General features: G+C 40.0%; 2 protein-coding genes and 1 long non-coding RNA gene across 3 annotated transcripts; 1 reads left to right on the forward strand and 2 right to left on the reverse strand.

Moving 5' to 3' along the window:
- Positions 1-38: 38 nt before the first annotated feature.
- Positions 39-1,974, reverse strand: cish (cytokine inducible SH2 containing protein). Its single transcript, NM_001122922.1, is given in 3 exon segments — positions 39-942; positions 1,032-1,195; positions 1,638-1,974. Coding segments are annotated over 3 exon segments (681 nt in total). The 5' UTR covers positions 1,658-1,974; the 3' UTR covers positions 39-445.
- Positions 1,975-2,273: 299 nt separating this feature from the next.
- Positions 2,274-4,784, forward strand: LOC111947434. The gene is made up of 2 exons (XR_002873274.1): positions 2,274-2,472; positions 3,237-4,784. It is a non-coding gene; the product is annotated as an uncharacterized LOC111947434 (long non-coding RNA).
- Positions 4,785-5,779: 995 nt separating this feature from the next.
- On the reverse strand, positions 5,780-14,122 carry twf2 (twinfilin actin binding protein 2). The gene is made up of 8 exons (XM_023954850.1): positions 13,784-14,122; positions 12,051-12,229; positions 10,264-10,359; positions 10,043-10,147; positions 9,544-9,669; positions 9,255-9,405; positions 6,841-6,962; positions 5,780-6,339 (listed from the first exon to the last, which is right to left on the reverse strand). Exons 1-8 carry the CDS (start codon positions 13,878-13,880, stop codon positions 6,172-6,174), a joined length of 1,044 nt encoding a protein of 347 aa, XP_023810618.1. The 5' UTR covers positions 13,881-14,122; the 3' UTR covers positions 5,780-6,171.
- Positions 14,123-14,302: the final 180 nt, after the last annotated feature.

The raw sequence follows: 14,302 nt of genomic DNA on the forward strand, positions 1-14,302 counted from the left end.
TCCAGTTGTTTATTTTTATAAAAAAAAAAGTGTACACATGTAAAAGTTACAAAAAGTTTTTGCTGAAAAAATAAAATAAAATGGCATAAAAGAAGTCAGTGGAATTAGTTCTTTCTCCCCCTCAGGAGCAGTATTTACATCCAGAACTAGCAAGATTAGAAAAAAAAACAAGACAACTTCTACCTCTATCTCAAAGTAAGTGTTGATTACAGTACTGTATTTCTCTTGCAAGTCGTCTTCTGTGAGATTCCTCTCCGTCGGTCGGGTCCGTGCCAGTTTTAGGTCTGGAAACCAGACGCGTCAGTCTGAGTCTGAGTTGAATTTGCACTTGTTTTTTGTGACTGGCCTCCACAGGCATGAAAGGCCTGTTTCACAGTGTCTTTTGAAAGTTGAAATAAGCCGAGCTTCGGCCACAGGGATCGATTTCACAGATCCCCTGCCCCCCTCATACCTTGAAGGGATACTCCTGCATGTAGCGCAGCAGAGGCCTCGGGAGTGGTAACTGGTCAGGGCAGTCAGTGTGTCGGTTGATGACGAGCCGTGTGAGGTGCTGCAAAGAGGGAAGGCCTTGAGGCTTGTACACAGCCGACCTCAGCTTCAGTACCAGGGACGTCTCCTCAAAAGTATTGTGGCAGGGCTTGGAGGGGGCCTCGTCCTCCACCCGCCCCTCCTCTGCTGTCCTCTCTGCTCTCATGTAGTGCTGCACCAGACTGGGCACGCTGGGGAAGGAGGAGAGGCTGGGCCGAGCCTGGGTGCTGGAATCCAGCTGGAACTGGGCTCCACTGTACTGGATCCGTATGCTGGTGGGTCCGCGAGCAGTCCTGACCGACAGGGTCAACATGTACAGAGGGTGGCTGCTGTCCCGTACCAAAAAGGCTCCCTCCGACGCGTCCTGAAGCGCAGCGTGGGCCTGAGCCGCCGTTATTGCTCCCCAGTACCATCCTGCACAGACAATCACATTCCTGAATGTCAAGTCAACGTCTCAGCCAAACGCAATCATGGAAAGCAAAACACCGCTTCAAAGTTTTTACCTGAATTTTCCAGGTAGCAGAAGTTGCTGGCAATCGCACGCAGGTCTTTGGTGGGGTCCCATTTTGCAGGGGTGCTCTGAAGGCAAGGGGTAGGAGGTGCAGTTCCCGTTCGCATGCCCCACCGGGCTTCAGATGATGGACCAGCAGGCAAGAGAGCAGTGGGACTGGAAAAAGAAACCATAAACTGGATTAAAACACAGAGTTTAGGGGACATTAGGACATCACATATTTAATGCTGGCTTTAACAAACTCGATTAAATCCTAACATCTGTTAGTATTTGTGGAGTTACTTGTTATTTAATAGGACATTTCAAAAGCAGCCCTTTTACTGCACATGGTGATGTTTTTAAATAGAAAAAAGCAAAGTTAGATTAGTGGAGTGTTTCTGTGAACATGCTCTTCTCCAGATAAGCAGAGACTGTTTTGCCCTTGGCGTTTTGTCTTTTTTTTTTAAACATGTACGGCAAACACCTTCCTACCAACCTGCCATGTCTGATCACAGTGGACCTTAAACGTAAACGCACTGCAGACATTTTTTAATAATGGTGTTCTCTAAATTGTTTCGTAACAGTGAGAGAAAAGAGAAACAAAGGAAAGTCGACTCACCCTGGAACACAAAGAATCATACTATTAAATCCTTCTGGTTGGATCCGAGGAGATTTTCTTTTTTTTTTCCTTTTTAGAAAAAACAACAAAAATTCTCTGCCGTTTGCTAGAATTCTAAACCTGAATCTGGCGCATAGTTGCTCTGAATAGGCTGACTGACAGCGAAACAAAGCCCGAACAGGATCCGCTCCTCCTACTACAATAAAACAAAAGGTCACATATAGGTAGAAAGGTAGGACTCTGTTTACGGGAAAATAAACTGTTCACTGGCCGAAGGGAAAGTTTTCTTTAACGGCGCTTCGGAGTGTGTTGTCGCAGGAATGGGATCCAAATGTGTGAAAGGCAGAGAGTAAAGGCTTGGCTTTTAAAACGCTCCGTTTCCTAGAAGTCTATTCTGAGAACTCTTTAACTGCCGTGACGTCACCGCGGCCGCGCGAGCTCCTCTTCCGCGGCTCGCCTCCGCTCGGGCTCGCGGCCGCTCGCCGGCAGCGGCGGCGGCGGCGGCGACGGCGGCTCGGTCTGCCTCTGCTCGGGGGCCCTCGGCACAGCCCCGGCGGAGTCTCGGACAAACGACGGCCGTCCGCTCCGCGTCGCCTCTCCGGTGCGTCGTCTTCACCGAACCGCCGCGCTCGCTCGCTCGCTCCCAGGAAGCGCGCGGGAGTTTCTGCTCATTCGCTTTCCAGGAATCGATGCATGACCTGACTCCGCCCCCCCGGGCGGCCCTGACAGAGCCTTCATTCTGGGAATTCACCGCCTCGACATTAAAGATAATAGGAATGCACACTGGCTTTTTCCAGTAACGCAGATTTCCCTCGATCCTGTTTGGAAAAACACAGTGAGAGGTTTTCTCAGATATTCAGAATTATGATGTTTGGAAAAAACAAAATGCTTTTTGTGAAAGGGTAGAAGAAGAAAAAGGCAACTGTTAGGACTAAAATGATAGATTTTTAACCTGATACTCGGGACATTTTCCTCCTTTTTCCTTAGAATTAGAGGTTTAATTCATTCCAGGGATTGTGCTTACTGTGGCAGTTTTTCCCCTTTAGTTAATTAAAACCTCCCAGCTGTTGGATTTTCACCAGTGTTTGCAAAAAAAATAAGATTTAAAAGAAAATAGAGAAATATGATGATATATAATGTTTATGTTATTTTTCAGAAGATTTTCTTCCAACTTTTATTTTACCTCAAGATTTTAAATGAAAAAAAAGGCTAAAAGAGGAAAGAAAAAGGAGAGAAAAGGAAAAAGTGCTGCACAATAATGGCCTTATTCACAAAAGCCTTCTGATCCCAAATAGCGGAATCTCAACCTTTTTCCTAGGAATCCTGTAATGAGCTTTATTTCTAAGAAGTCGTGTTGACTTTATCTGTCCCTACTGGAAGCCGTCAAATAAGTATGTTTTTCTGGCTCACAAAAGGATAGAAGAAGAGACCTTAAAAAAGAAGTTCATACCTCAGAATAAAGCTAGAAAGTTTTGTTTTTTAATAATATGCGAAAGTCAAGATGGTAACGTTCGGTGTAGTGATAAGAGTGGAAGAAAGGGATTCCTAGAAAGACTGGCTTTTATTACAGCTGTGTTTTTTGTCTGTGCCTTCAAACAGAGGGATCTGCAGTGCAGTGAAGCTCGCCATGGAAATAAAATCAGACTTCAGATGTTGCATGGAGGTCCGTGCATGTTTGATGTTATCTCCATAATTCTTTTTGGCCTGCAGTATGTCTGCAAATTCTGTTTTCGCATCAAGCGACACCTTAAAATACCTTTCAATTTAAATTTTGTTTTTTAGGTCTAATTACAAAGTTGACCAAATTGCTTTCTAAGAAGACGAGGCAATCTGCTTCGGGCTTCTCAAGTGTCAGCATCTCCAGGTTTATTTTTCTCCCCACTTAAAGAAACGTCCCAGTAGTTAATAGTTAATGACAAAACATTTCCGTTTTAATTTAGACTTTGGACTAAAGTTGGGAGTTCTTGTGTATAAACACATTTTAGGGCCTTTTTTTTTAAGATGTTTAGCTTTTCTCATTTTTAAAATGTTGATTATGGCTCAGCTTTTTGTTGTCCTTATATCCAAAAGCATTTCTATTCAACACTTCAGATTTTGTTTAGACTTCCTGCTTGACTCAGACAAAATGACTTAAACTTGTAATTTAGAGCTGTCTGGCAAAGCTCAGGTCATAAACGTGGAAAATGTTGAAATACAAAGAATTGCAATAATCACATCTTGCCGGTTTTAGGAGCTGCTGATCATTTAAATCTCCACTATGAAGATAAATCTATCCATACAGTCTTCTAATTCCTAGATAAATCCATCCAGATGAATCAGGTTGGAGCCTTATTTTTGCCCTCCTTCTGTAAATAAATGCACTTCTATTAATTTTGCATGGTTTATTTCCCGCACACTTATCTTTTGGGATTAGTTCTTCACGTGTTTACGACACGCTATCCACATTTTATTGCTGAATATTTGAATATAGCCATATTTATTTGTATAAACATGCTTCGTACTCAGAATTTACTGAGAAGTGGGTGATGTCTGAGACAGTGAATAACACTGTTAGGCGGAGGGGGGGGGGAAGAAAAAAAGCATGGTTCAAGGATATTCTGAGAAAATCTGTGATTGCCTGGAACTGGCCGCATAAATTCCTCCTTTGTCAGTCAGGAGAAAAAAACCTTGATGATGTGTGAGTTTTTTTAGTCATCAAGCATGAATCAAACTGCTGCACAAGACTTTTAGTTTGATGAGTTTTAGTATGTGACTCGATTCCAGAAATGTGTGAAAAGGTTTTGTTTTTTTTAGCGAGAAATCAGATCGTTTTCCGATCATTCAGGGATTCATCCACGTCCACATGGATGCAAAAGATCCATTCTGATAGGTGTAATATGTATTTTTTAAGTATGATGTATGTGACACTGAGTTGGTCACTTTGACTTAAAAAAAAGCTTTTGTAATGACAGGTAAATGATCCCACTTTAAAGACATTTTTGGATGTAAAAGGTCTTTGAACAGAGCTTTTATTCCTTTTGCCCCTTCAGATTTTCTTTTTAGTTTACGTCTGAACAAAAGAAATTGTAATTTAGGGTAACTTTAAATAAAAACATAGTAAACTTGGCATCCACGAGACTTGCAGAACTTTTCAATCTTATAAAAGAAGAAAAAAAGGGGAAATTTACACATTAATTCAACCTCAACGGTGGTAGAGGCAAAACAATTGAAAACTGAATTTATTATTTATTTTTTTACTAATTTTTTATTTTGTATCATTTATCATGTGTTGTACCACCAAAAAACTTCAAAGATTTGAACACAAAGACAACAAACTGCCCCAGTTTTGAAAGAGCTTTGTCATTCACCTGTGGCAAAATAACTCACTTTATTTTTTTTAAGGCTGCACAGTAAATTTTTCAGGCTGTCACAACAATTTTTCACAAGCGATCTTTGTCCGATTAGGAAAAAACACTGGAAATAATATTTTTAAAAATGCAATTTGTTCATTTTTTTTGTTTGCGGCTTATTAAAAACTGAGGAAAGGTAGCTAATGATTAAGTAAACTGTATTTTTTTTTAACCAAATCCTTGCTGTTACTTCAAAACAAGATGCAACGTGTTTTAGTTGCATTAACAAGACTAGAAGGAAAAGATGAAACTGTATAATTGAATCCATAGGATGTGATGGTACAGCTGAGAGAAAAGCCTTAGAAAAGGGTTTCTTTTAAAATTACTCATTATAGTTCTGAAATTTCATTCTGCAAAATCCTTCATACTGCAGTACTGAAACCTCTTCACCATTAGTGTGCACAATTGTTTACTGCAACACATCAGATTTTCCTTTTTTTCACATCGGTAACCCTTGTGCTATCCTAGGCACTTAAAGTTGGGTCATCTAGACCCACTAGACAGTGCGCTGAACCTTTTTCTTCAATGATTTGTGATCTTCACTGGTGTCCATGGATTACATGAAATCTTTCCACCTTTATCCACCTTTGTCATGGTAGGGAGAACACGTCAATGTAAGGGTGGGGTCACCTAAGGTGGCACAAGGGTTAATGACAATTTACGAATTCTGATTATTTGTTTTCAGCACGAGTCCAAAGGTTGAAGGTGTAAAATATAAAAAATATGCATAATCTTTTATCAAAAAATTCACACCACAGTAAAAACATTCATTTATTGTTGTGTTTTTTGTTCTCAGAGTTGGCTCAAGTCTTAGAAATGTTGATACAAAACATTTATCTAAAGCTACATTCAAATGTATGTCTGTGCTTTTACAAGACAACACTGCTGCTTTTCTTGGTAAACACTGCATTGCAAATGTGTCTCATAGAAGGCAAAAGGCTGTGTTCGTGTCACCCTGAGTTCTTTAAAAATGTCACTGTATTTATTGTCTATTTTGTCATGTAATGAACAGCACAAAAAAAGAGCTAGACTTTTTCCAAAATCCTTTTTCAGCACATAAACGGAAAAAAAAAGAAGGCATCACTGCGTTTTCTTTTAGTCAGCAGTGAGCACTGTTAGAGCTTTCTCTGAAATGTTATTTGCCTTTAGCTATCCAGTGTTGCCTCTCCAGTTCCCTTAATAAGACGCTTATGTCCCCTCTTTCCTGCAGGGCCTCGGGGCTTTGCAAAGGCTTGTTTGTGAGCATACTGCTTGGGATGGACCTCGTCGTACAGAAATTCCTCTGTCAGCTCGTCTCCATCGTCTATCTCCAGCTGCAAACAGAGACGACAAAAAAAAAAAAAAAACGTGGATGGGATGGATGCAGGTGTACAAAATTCAAAAATTTCAAATCACCAGTCTGCTTGAAATCTAATAAAACCCCTTTGCTTGTAAATTACTTGGCCATTTACTAGGCAGCTTGTGGTTGCACAAGTTTCACATGGGCTGTTATACCAGGATTGTAGGAGCACCGGGTCCAAATCAGCTTAGTTTTACCCCACATTTTTCAGCTCTTTCAGGATTTCTGTTTCTGCCTTTGTTAACAGATTTGTCACAGATTCTGGAAGTCATTACGTCTTAAGCCTCTGCATGCAGCCAGGATCAAAACAAAACAAAAATACAAAAAAATAAATATTCATTAACTCTCTGCCATATGTTAAGAGGAAATACACACAGCGTGACTTCAGCGTCCTCAGTGGTATACTAATATCATGCATATACATATAAAACAGCATTATCTAATGTTCTCTTCCATCCGCTTATCCATCTGTTACCTTTTTAGATATTTCCAGCTGGTAATCCTTCTCCACTTCCTCTAGTAGCCGACTCTTGCAGCTGGAATATAGCATCCGCTCCTTAATGCTGCAGCTGTATCCTGGCATGGAGTATATGAACACTAGAGAGGAAGGAGCATTACTGTAATTAAAAAAACACATTTTGGAACAAACTCATTTGCAGATGACTGAGTGGTTGAGAGGGTTTTCATTTAAAAAAAACAACAAAGAAAACCAATGTTTTGATTGCAGCATATTTACATCTGGTCTCGGTGTCTTTCAAAGCACAGCAGTGAGAGGGGGAAAAAAGCCAATATGTGGTTGACCCGCTTTACTCAGTGGAGCCTCTCTGCACCGACAAATTCAAAGTCTCTTGCATAACACACGGTTTACGAAGGACGATGGGATTGTGCATCAATCCCATTTCCAGTGAAAGCCGGCGCTGCGATTTTTCTTTCAGCTGCAATTTCAAAGTTATGTATTCAGCCTTAAACAGAACACTGGTTATATGAAGGAAATTAACGTCTATTCTTTGGCATGTTTTCCTTTGATGCAGGAATTACTGCTGGATTGGAGCTACAAAAAAAACAAACCAAATCTTTTTTCAGAGAAATTTGTAGTTTTTCCAATAGAAAGTCACATATACTGTAGATACTTTAATCATCCACTGAACATCATTCGCAATTTGTAGAGAACTGAGAAAATTCTGTTTATGCAAGAGAGTATTACTGATTAACTATAATCTTTGGCCTTTTGACCCCGTAATACATTACAAACATCTCTGTAGTGAAGATCCCTACATGGCCTCGGGAAAACCCATGAAAAGACTTTTACAGAACCCAGTTTGTCCCTTCAGCTGTAAACAGTGCAGGACAGCATGAACAGACCTGCCGTCTGTATTTTGTATAATATTTCATGCAGGTTTTGGAGCCACATGTGACATTAGGAGGAAGATCTGAGAGCATCAGTAGTGTGCAGTTAAGCCATGTTCTGCATGCGTGTTGATGACGTGGCCTTTTTTTAATTGATTTAAGCAACCCACAGAAGGGCCTATGGTTCAAATGGGCTGACAGGGGCCATGACGATGACAGCGAATTAAAAATCTTCAAGAAAAAAAACAAAAGAATAAAAAGCTTATCAAATTAACTGCATTGCTTTTGACCAAAAACAAGCAATAGTAATAATTAATAAATCAATTATTAATAATGATTAAAGCAATAGTCTTCTCTAAACCTAACCTCTACTTTGTTTCCTGAAGTGTGATTTGAATTCATGATTCCTGATGATTATCTATCGTGGGATGTTAAGATTATTTTTAAGAAACAAAAAATGTGCACTTCATTTTGATACTTAAACTGTGATATGTTATAGGGAGTTCTGAGTCTATTTAGGCAATTAATACGTGCTTCATATTGGTCATTTGATTGATTCATGAATTTTTAAAAATGATCTGCATTTGTGTTGTTAACTAATCTGACGTTAAAAAGCTGATAATGATAATACATGTAAAGCAACATTTGATTGGGTGGGATTACATCAATTGGCTTCCTACTACTCAACTCTTTTAGATAAACTTTCATATTTAATGGTTTAATTGTGTCATGTTCTGTCTGCATAAGAGCTAATAGGTCTATTTATGATTGAAAACAATTATAATTTAAGTATTTCTATGTGCTTATGTATTAAACAATTCATGTATGACTAATTATCCTTAGTTTGATCTGTGTATAGAAATCTATTTTTGTTGTTTGTCTTCTACTTTTGTTATGATTGTTGAAACAAACTTACTCCAATCTCCTGCTTGAAAACGCACCTGGAGTGCTACCAAAATGCTAAAAAAAAAGACATCAATTAAATCTATAATTATAGGATCACAAAGGAAACAAATAAAATTAATAGTTTATAAGATTGAGATTGCATAAAACAGTAGTCTTAAAACTGTCCTTCTTCAACACTTTAAAGTCAGCCGTCTGTCCTCTGTTGGACACGGAAAGGCCACTGACTGAATCTCACTTCTTAGCATGAGATCATTTCCCTAGAACCATTAAAAACATGACAATGAAATGAGGTAATCATATATGAAAATAGTTGCACTATACTAAAAAATCCGACGTGGCAGCTCAGCTCTCTGTTTGATAAAATGGGTAATTATGTAAAATAATGTAAAAAGACACAAGTGCACATGTGTGTCCTTAGATTTATTTTCTATGGTGCTGACATCAATTTTTAAATGAAAAATATATCTCCAACGGCGAAGCGTTGATGTAGTTAATGAATGATTTTGATTACTCTGCTTTTTTGGAAACAGGATTAGATTTTATCCGAGATAATCTGCAGATCTCACAGAGCAAAGATACAGTTTCATTCCTGGTAAGAGTTTTAGGCTTATGACAGGACAGGGATCAGTATCATACCAATCGATTCCAGGTAGTCTCCTTCATGGGAGTGCTTGTAAAGGAAAAAGTGATATCTGGGAGTGTCTCTGGGAACTCTACGGGGCAGATCTCGAGTCTCGGTTGGGTTTGAGTGAACCAACTCAATAGTTTCCTTTTCTGTATCCAGCCTCTGAAAAATACATCCAGTTGTACAAATGCAATTGCAAAAATCAAAGGCATTCCTGCTTAAAATGCTTGTATTGATTTTAAGATGCAAAAAAGCAGGACATGAGGAAAAAAAAATCATGTTTCAGCTGCTGTGATTTACCAATTGCACATAGTTGATGTGCCTGAGAGAGAGCTGCTGCAGGGCTCTTTTGGCCGTCGCCTGCAGGGGAAATGCTAAACCCTGGAGGGTCTGGTGTTTGCTTTCCACGCTGATCTCTGTCTTCACCTGCAGGGGGAAGCAAGCAGAAATGGCTCAGTGTCAGTCTTCTGCAGAAAAATAAGGACAAAATATATGATGTATTTAATAGTCCATTATCATTTTAAAGGAGCTGTAATCATTTAATTCAATAGGTACAGAAAGTCTCTGTAATCCTCCATGCTGCCTCTCTGATGGCTATTTAAAAACAGTGAAGAACGTTTGACCTGGCCCTGAAAAACAAGACGTCACTTTTAAAAGGTATGAAACTTTAAAATAAAACTGTTCATCTCAGCAAGTGGGTTTTTTGTAAAAACAATTAATTAAAAAAAGGAGCTGACAGCTGACACACAAAGCTATGTGTGATGATGACGCCACCGCTGTAGGCATGCTGACCTCTCACCTCTGTGATTTTGATCTGCTTTAGCTCCTGCTCGGCGAGTGTGAGTGGGGCAGGATCAGAGCAGGAGGACACATGATGCTTGTAGCCCTGCAAACAGATGTCCTCCTAGTGTTGCAAGCAAAAACAACAGGCCTTTTCACAAGAGTCTTTCCACACGTGACCTCCCCGCAGAATAGACGGGCTTGTCGTCGTGAAATGTGGTCGATTGAAACGGTGTTAACCTCCGTGGTGCCGAACATCTCGTACTTGACGTAGCCGCCGCCAAACTCCTTCTTCACTGTGGCCCGAGTGGCAGCGTACAGCATCTTCTGTTTAACCTGCAGCCATCGGGGCAGAACGCACACCACTGAAAACAACATTGACATATCTGTGGCATGAGTTTCCAGCTTGGATAAAGTTACAAGAGTCTCATCATGTCATCGTCATCATTGTCAGTTTTCATGATGTTTCCGCTTTAACCTCTTAAAACCTGGCGTCCACATGTGTGGACATCAAATTCTGGGTTATAGTAGTAAATCCTGCTTAACTAGGGCCCTGTCAAAGAGAAGTACAAGTTCATGTTAAACAAGAGCTCAATTTATGAGATTAACGGAAGTGAGGTATGTTGCCATGGTGATACATCCTTCAATTTATAGGTCAAACCCCATGATAAGAATGAACCAGGATGGTGTCACAGACTTTAGCTTTAAAAACCTTTTGACCTATTTTTTTATCTTGGTTTAGAGTAGAGATGGGTTGGGAGTTTAAAAAAATCACAATATGGATCCTTTAAATCATCTAATTCACCACATTAATGTCAAGGAACATTTTAGTGTATTAGCCGATTTGTTCTTAGCCAAGATTTCGTGATCTAAAATGTTACGTTTTACTAAAACAACAATGCTGTTACACTTTACTGGCTGGATATCCTTTTCAGTAGTTGAAAGTACATTTGTTGGTTTTCCATTAAAATGTGTTTGAATGCAGATGATCATTTGTTGAACTTAATCTTGTTTCAAGAAATCAGGTAGTAAAATTGTGTCCTTGACTGTCCAAGTTCACTAAGAATATATGTTATTGATGATCTGACGGACTTTTATTTATCTGACGGACTTTTATTTTCTTAACTAAATATTTAAAAAGTAGGGGTGTTACGATTCATTTGAACTATGATTTGATTCATTTTTGATTTTGATTTATTCTGAATGATCCGATTCACTGACCAAAAAAGGATCCAGACATCTTTAGCCAAAACCTCAACCAGTGTGACTCAGAGAGAAATACCTGCAGGTACTTAACAGTGAAGTGAAGTTTTCCAGATTCCTTGTATTTCTTGCATGATAATCAAGTGTAAATTAAATATGTGTACAAACAAACCAGTAAACAAGAATGAATGTCAAATCCATTCACATTTTAGTTTCCTAAAGTTCAGCCCACTGTTGTTTTTCCATGTGTGTGTTATCCGCTCTGATGCCAAGATTCCAAGATTGATTCGATTATTGATTTATTGCAGTTTTTAAACATTTTTTAATTGAAAGGGTCTATTCAATTCAATTCTACCTCGGACAGATTGATCTGGTTGGATCACAGAATACAAATTGATTCATCGATTAATAGTTCCCTATTAAAAATAATTGCTATTGTTTGACCTTTCTCCTGTGTTAAGGTCAGCACCTTGTTAGTTTCAAAAGCATAAAAGTACCAAAAAGAATGATACACATTTCCTTTTCAATTTTGAAATTTCTTCCGTTTTTTCCACTTTTTTTGTTTATAAACTACAACACCAACAATGTATCTATATATTTACATATTTCTACATTTATGTCAAGTATTTTCACATATTTTCACATAACTATATATTCTAGTTAATTTAGTGAAGTGGGTAGGAGGTGTCATCCCAAAGATCACAATTTTTTCATCAAAGCTTGACTATAGAGAACCGACTTGGAGGAACAAAAAGTGTCAAAACTCACAGAGAACGTTACCCAGAATGCCGCACAGGCAGCTGTTAAAGCGTTCTGTCTCTTACTGGAGACTGGTCAGGAGACCAGGAGATGAAGATCCACTCGTAGCCCAATGCATTCTGGGAGTCAAGGCGATATAGGATATAGCAGGGCTGCTGTTCGTCCAGAAGGGGAAGCAGGAAGTGATCATAATCCTGGTCCCAGCTGTGTTCCGGATCCCTGTAGGCCCCCAGCACCAGCTGCTCTGAAAATCAGACCACTACTCATCACATACGTCAGTCCCCAACGTGACGCACAACTTTGACTAACGTGCAAACACACACAGTACTGCACACAAGATTCACTCACCACTTTTTTGAGTTATCATGAACATGTTTAGAGGCCTTTTAACATTTTGTTTTTACACGACGTATAAATAAAGTTTGACGTGGGGAAGAAAAATAACAAATCCACAAAAGTGGAAACAAAACATTCCAGTAAAAACATGGCTTTAAGATCTTCATCAAGTATTATCCACCAAAGTTTTTTTTTAATCTATTTTGCTTCTGGATTTTTGTTTATGATAGGTGACATTTGATTTTGTGTGGCAGCAGCTTCCACAAATAAGAAAAAGCATTTTCTCTGAATTAAACATCATTCAGGAATATTCTCATCGTGATGCCAGCAACCCCATAAATGCAAGCCAACCTAAACTGTAACGTCCTTGTGGGGTACAGGGGGGATTTCCCGCACTGTCTCTTGGGGCTTGTTGCTATTCTGAGCGGCTGAAACGCATTCTAGCTCTGCACAAAAACACACTTTCCATTCACTATTCTCTCCTGTCTTCTGTCTTCAGTATGTGATTGTGGCATCCATCCAGCTTCTGGTGTCGCGTTGCTTCTTCTTTAAGCTGAAAGCACAATTGTGAAACCCGGAAACTTGAGCTTTTTAAGTCTAAGACAGACTGGGGAAACCAAGAAGCATGTCAGTGAGGGGGTGACGATGCAGACTTCAAGGAGCTTATTTTTCTGGGCCAAATGTGAAATGTGTGTTGATTCAAGCAGCAAAGGGACGGCTGGAAGAAGAGCATTATTGTTCTGGACATTTGTTCCATCAATACTTCTGACCATTTTGGTGCATTCAGGATCTTCTGACTGCTCGAAAAAAACGAAGCTTCAAAACTTTTTATGTTTACGGACATATGACTATTAGAAATGTTTTAGGAGTAACTTTTCCTGATAAATGTTTGTGAAACATTCTAAAATCGTTCATTTCATGCTGTAAACCTTGACGCTTGAACCCCGTGGTTTGAAGTTGAAAGAGAGAATAGTTCTGGAAATTTGGAACGTAATGTTTAGCTTGTAGGTATAAAGTAAAGATAGCACGAAATGCAGAGTTCAATCACGGCCAAAACTGTCACCTCCTACCAAACGTTTTTTCTTCAAGACAAAATATATGATATGGTAGCAACAGATCAAAGATAGTCCCCGCCAAAAGGTCCCATGATTCATCTGACAGTGTGGCAATGGTCAGATGTCCTTTTCCATAATCAAGGACCCAGTCAGCCGTTGCATCACCAAGGATTTTCCAAAGGTTGCTCAGCTGAAGCATTGCATCCCTGCTCCCAAACAACAGCTGCTACAGTCCAGCAATTTTCTTTTTTATATGTCAAGTGAAAAGTTGATGAGGTCTTTTGAGAACATCTTTTAAACAAACAACTTGTTGAGTGTCCTCTCATGAGGTGAGAACCCCAACACCAAACACGATCCCCTGATCCCTGTTGCTGACGGCTCTACCAATCCTGTCCGGAGTCACTCACCGTCTTGGATGCACACCTTGATGAGGCGCATCGCTCCACCTCTTGCCCTGGCCAGGAACTGCCTCAGCTGTGGGGTCACCACCAATGCCAGAAACATGGCGGGCCAGCGGTGTCTTCCTCCCACCGGTGCTGCCACAAGAGTTTGGATCGAACGGAAAAAAAGCGCCGGGAGAAAAAACTGGAGGTCCACAGATTCCAAGTTATCAGTCAAGAAGCCCAAAGTAAAAGCCTCCTGATCTTCAGATGAAGGCCACAAGCCCTGCAATGGCCACCGAGAAGGATCGCTGAATGTGTCTGGACTTGGTTAGAGCGTGACAGTGTGAGGAGGGACATTGCTCAAGTAACTGGGACACTGTCATGTGCACACAGAGAGGGAACCTGATCCTCTCTTCCAAATTTAGCTCCCTGTGACTGTCCAGGCCGGGCCAGAGGAGCCCAGCACACAGCAGGAAGGCTTGAAATACCAGAGTATGACCTGGTTCGGGTTCTCACAAATACACCACTTGGGACAGACTAGCA

This window comes from Oryzias latipes, chromosome 5, assembly GCF_002234675.1.
Source record: "Oryzias latipes chromosome 5, ASM223467v1".
NCBI classification, from domain to species: Eukaryota; Metazoa; Chordata; class Actinopteri; order Beloniformes; family Adrianichthyidae; genus Oryzias; species Oryzias latipes.

What these genes read in the sequence shown, in the direction of transcription:
- twf2 (XM_023954850.1), bottom strand. Translation starts at nt 13,880, where the DNA reads ATGTTTCTGGCATTGGTGGTGACCCCACAGCTGAGGCAGTTCCTGGCC. An exon ending in ACATCAACTATGTGCAATTG is followed by an intron (nt 9,406 to 9,543) that starts GTAAATCACAGC and finishes TGTATTTTTCAG; the next exon opens with AGGCTGGATACAGAAAAGGA. An exon ending in AGCTGGAAATATCTAAAAAG is followed by an intron (nt 6,340 to 6,840) that starts GTAACAGATGGA and finishes CTCTGTTTGCAG; the next exon opens with CTGGAGATAGACGATGGAGA.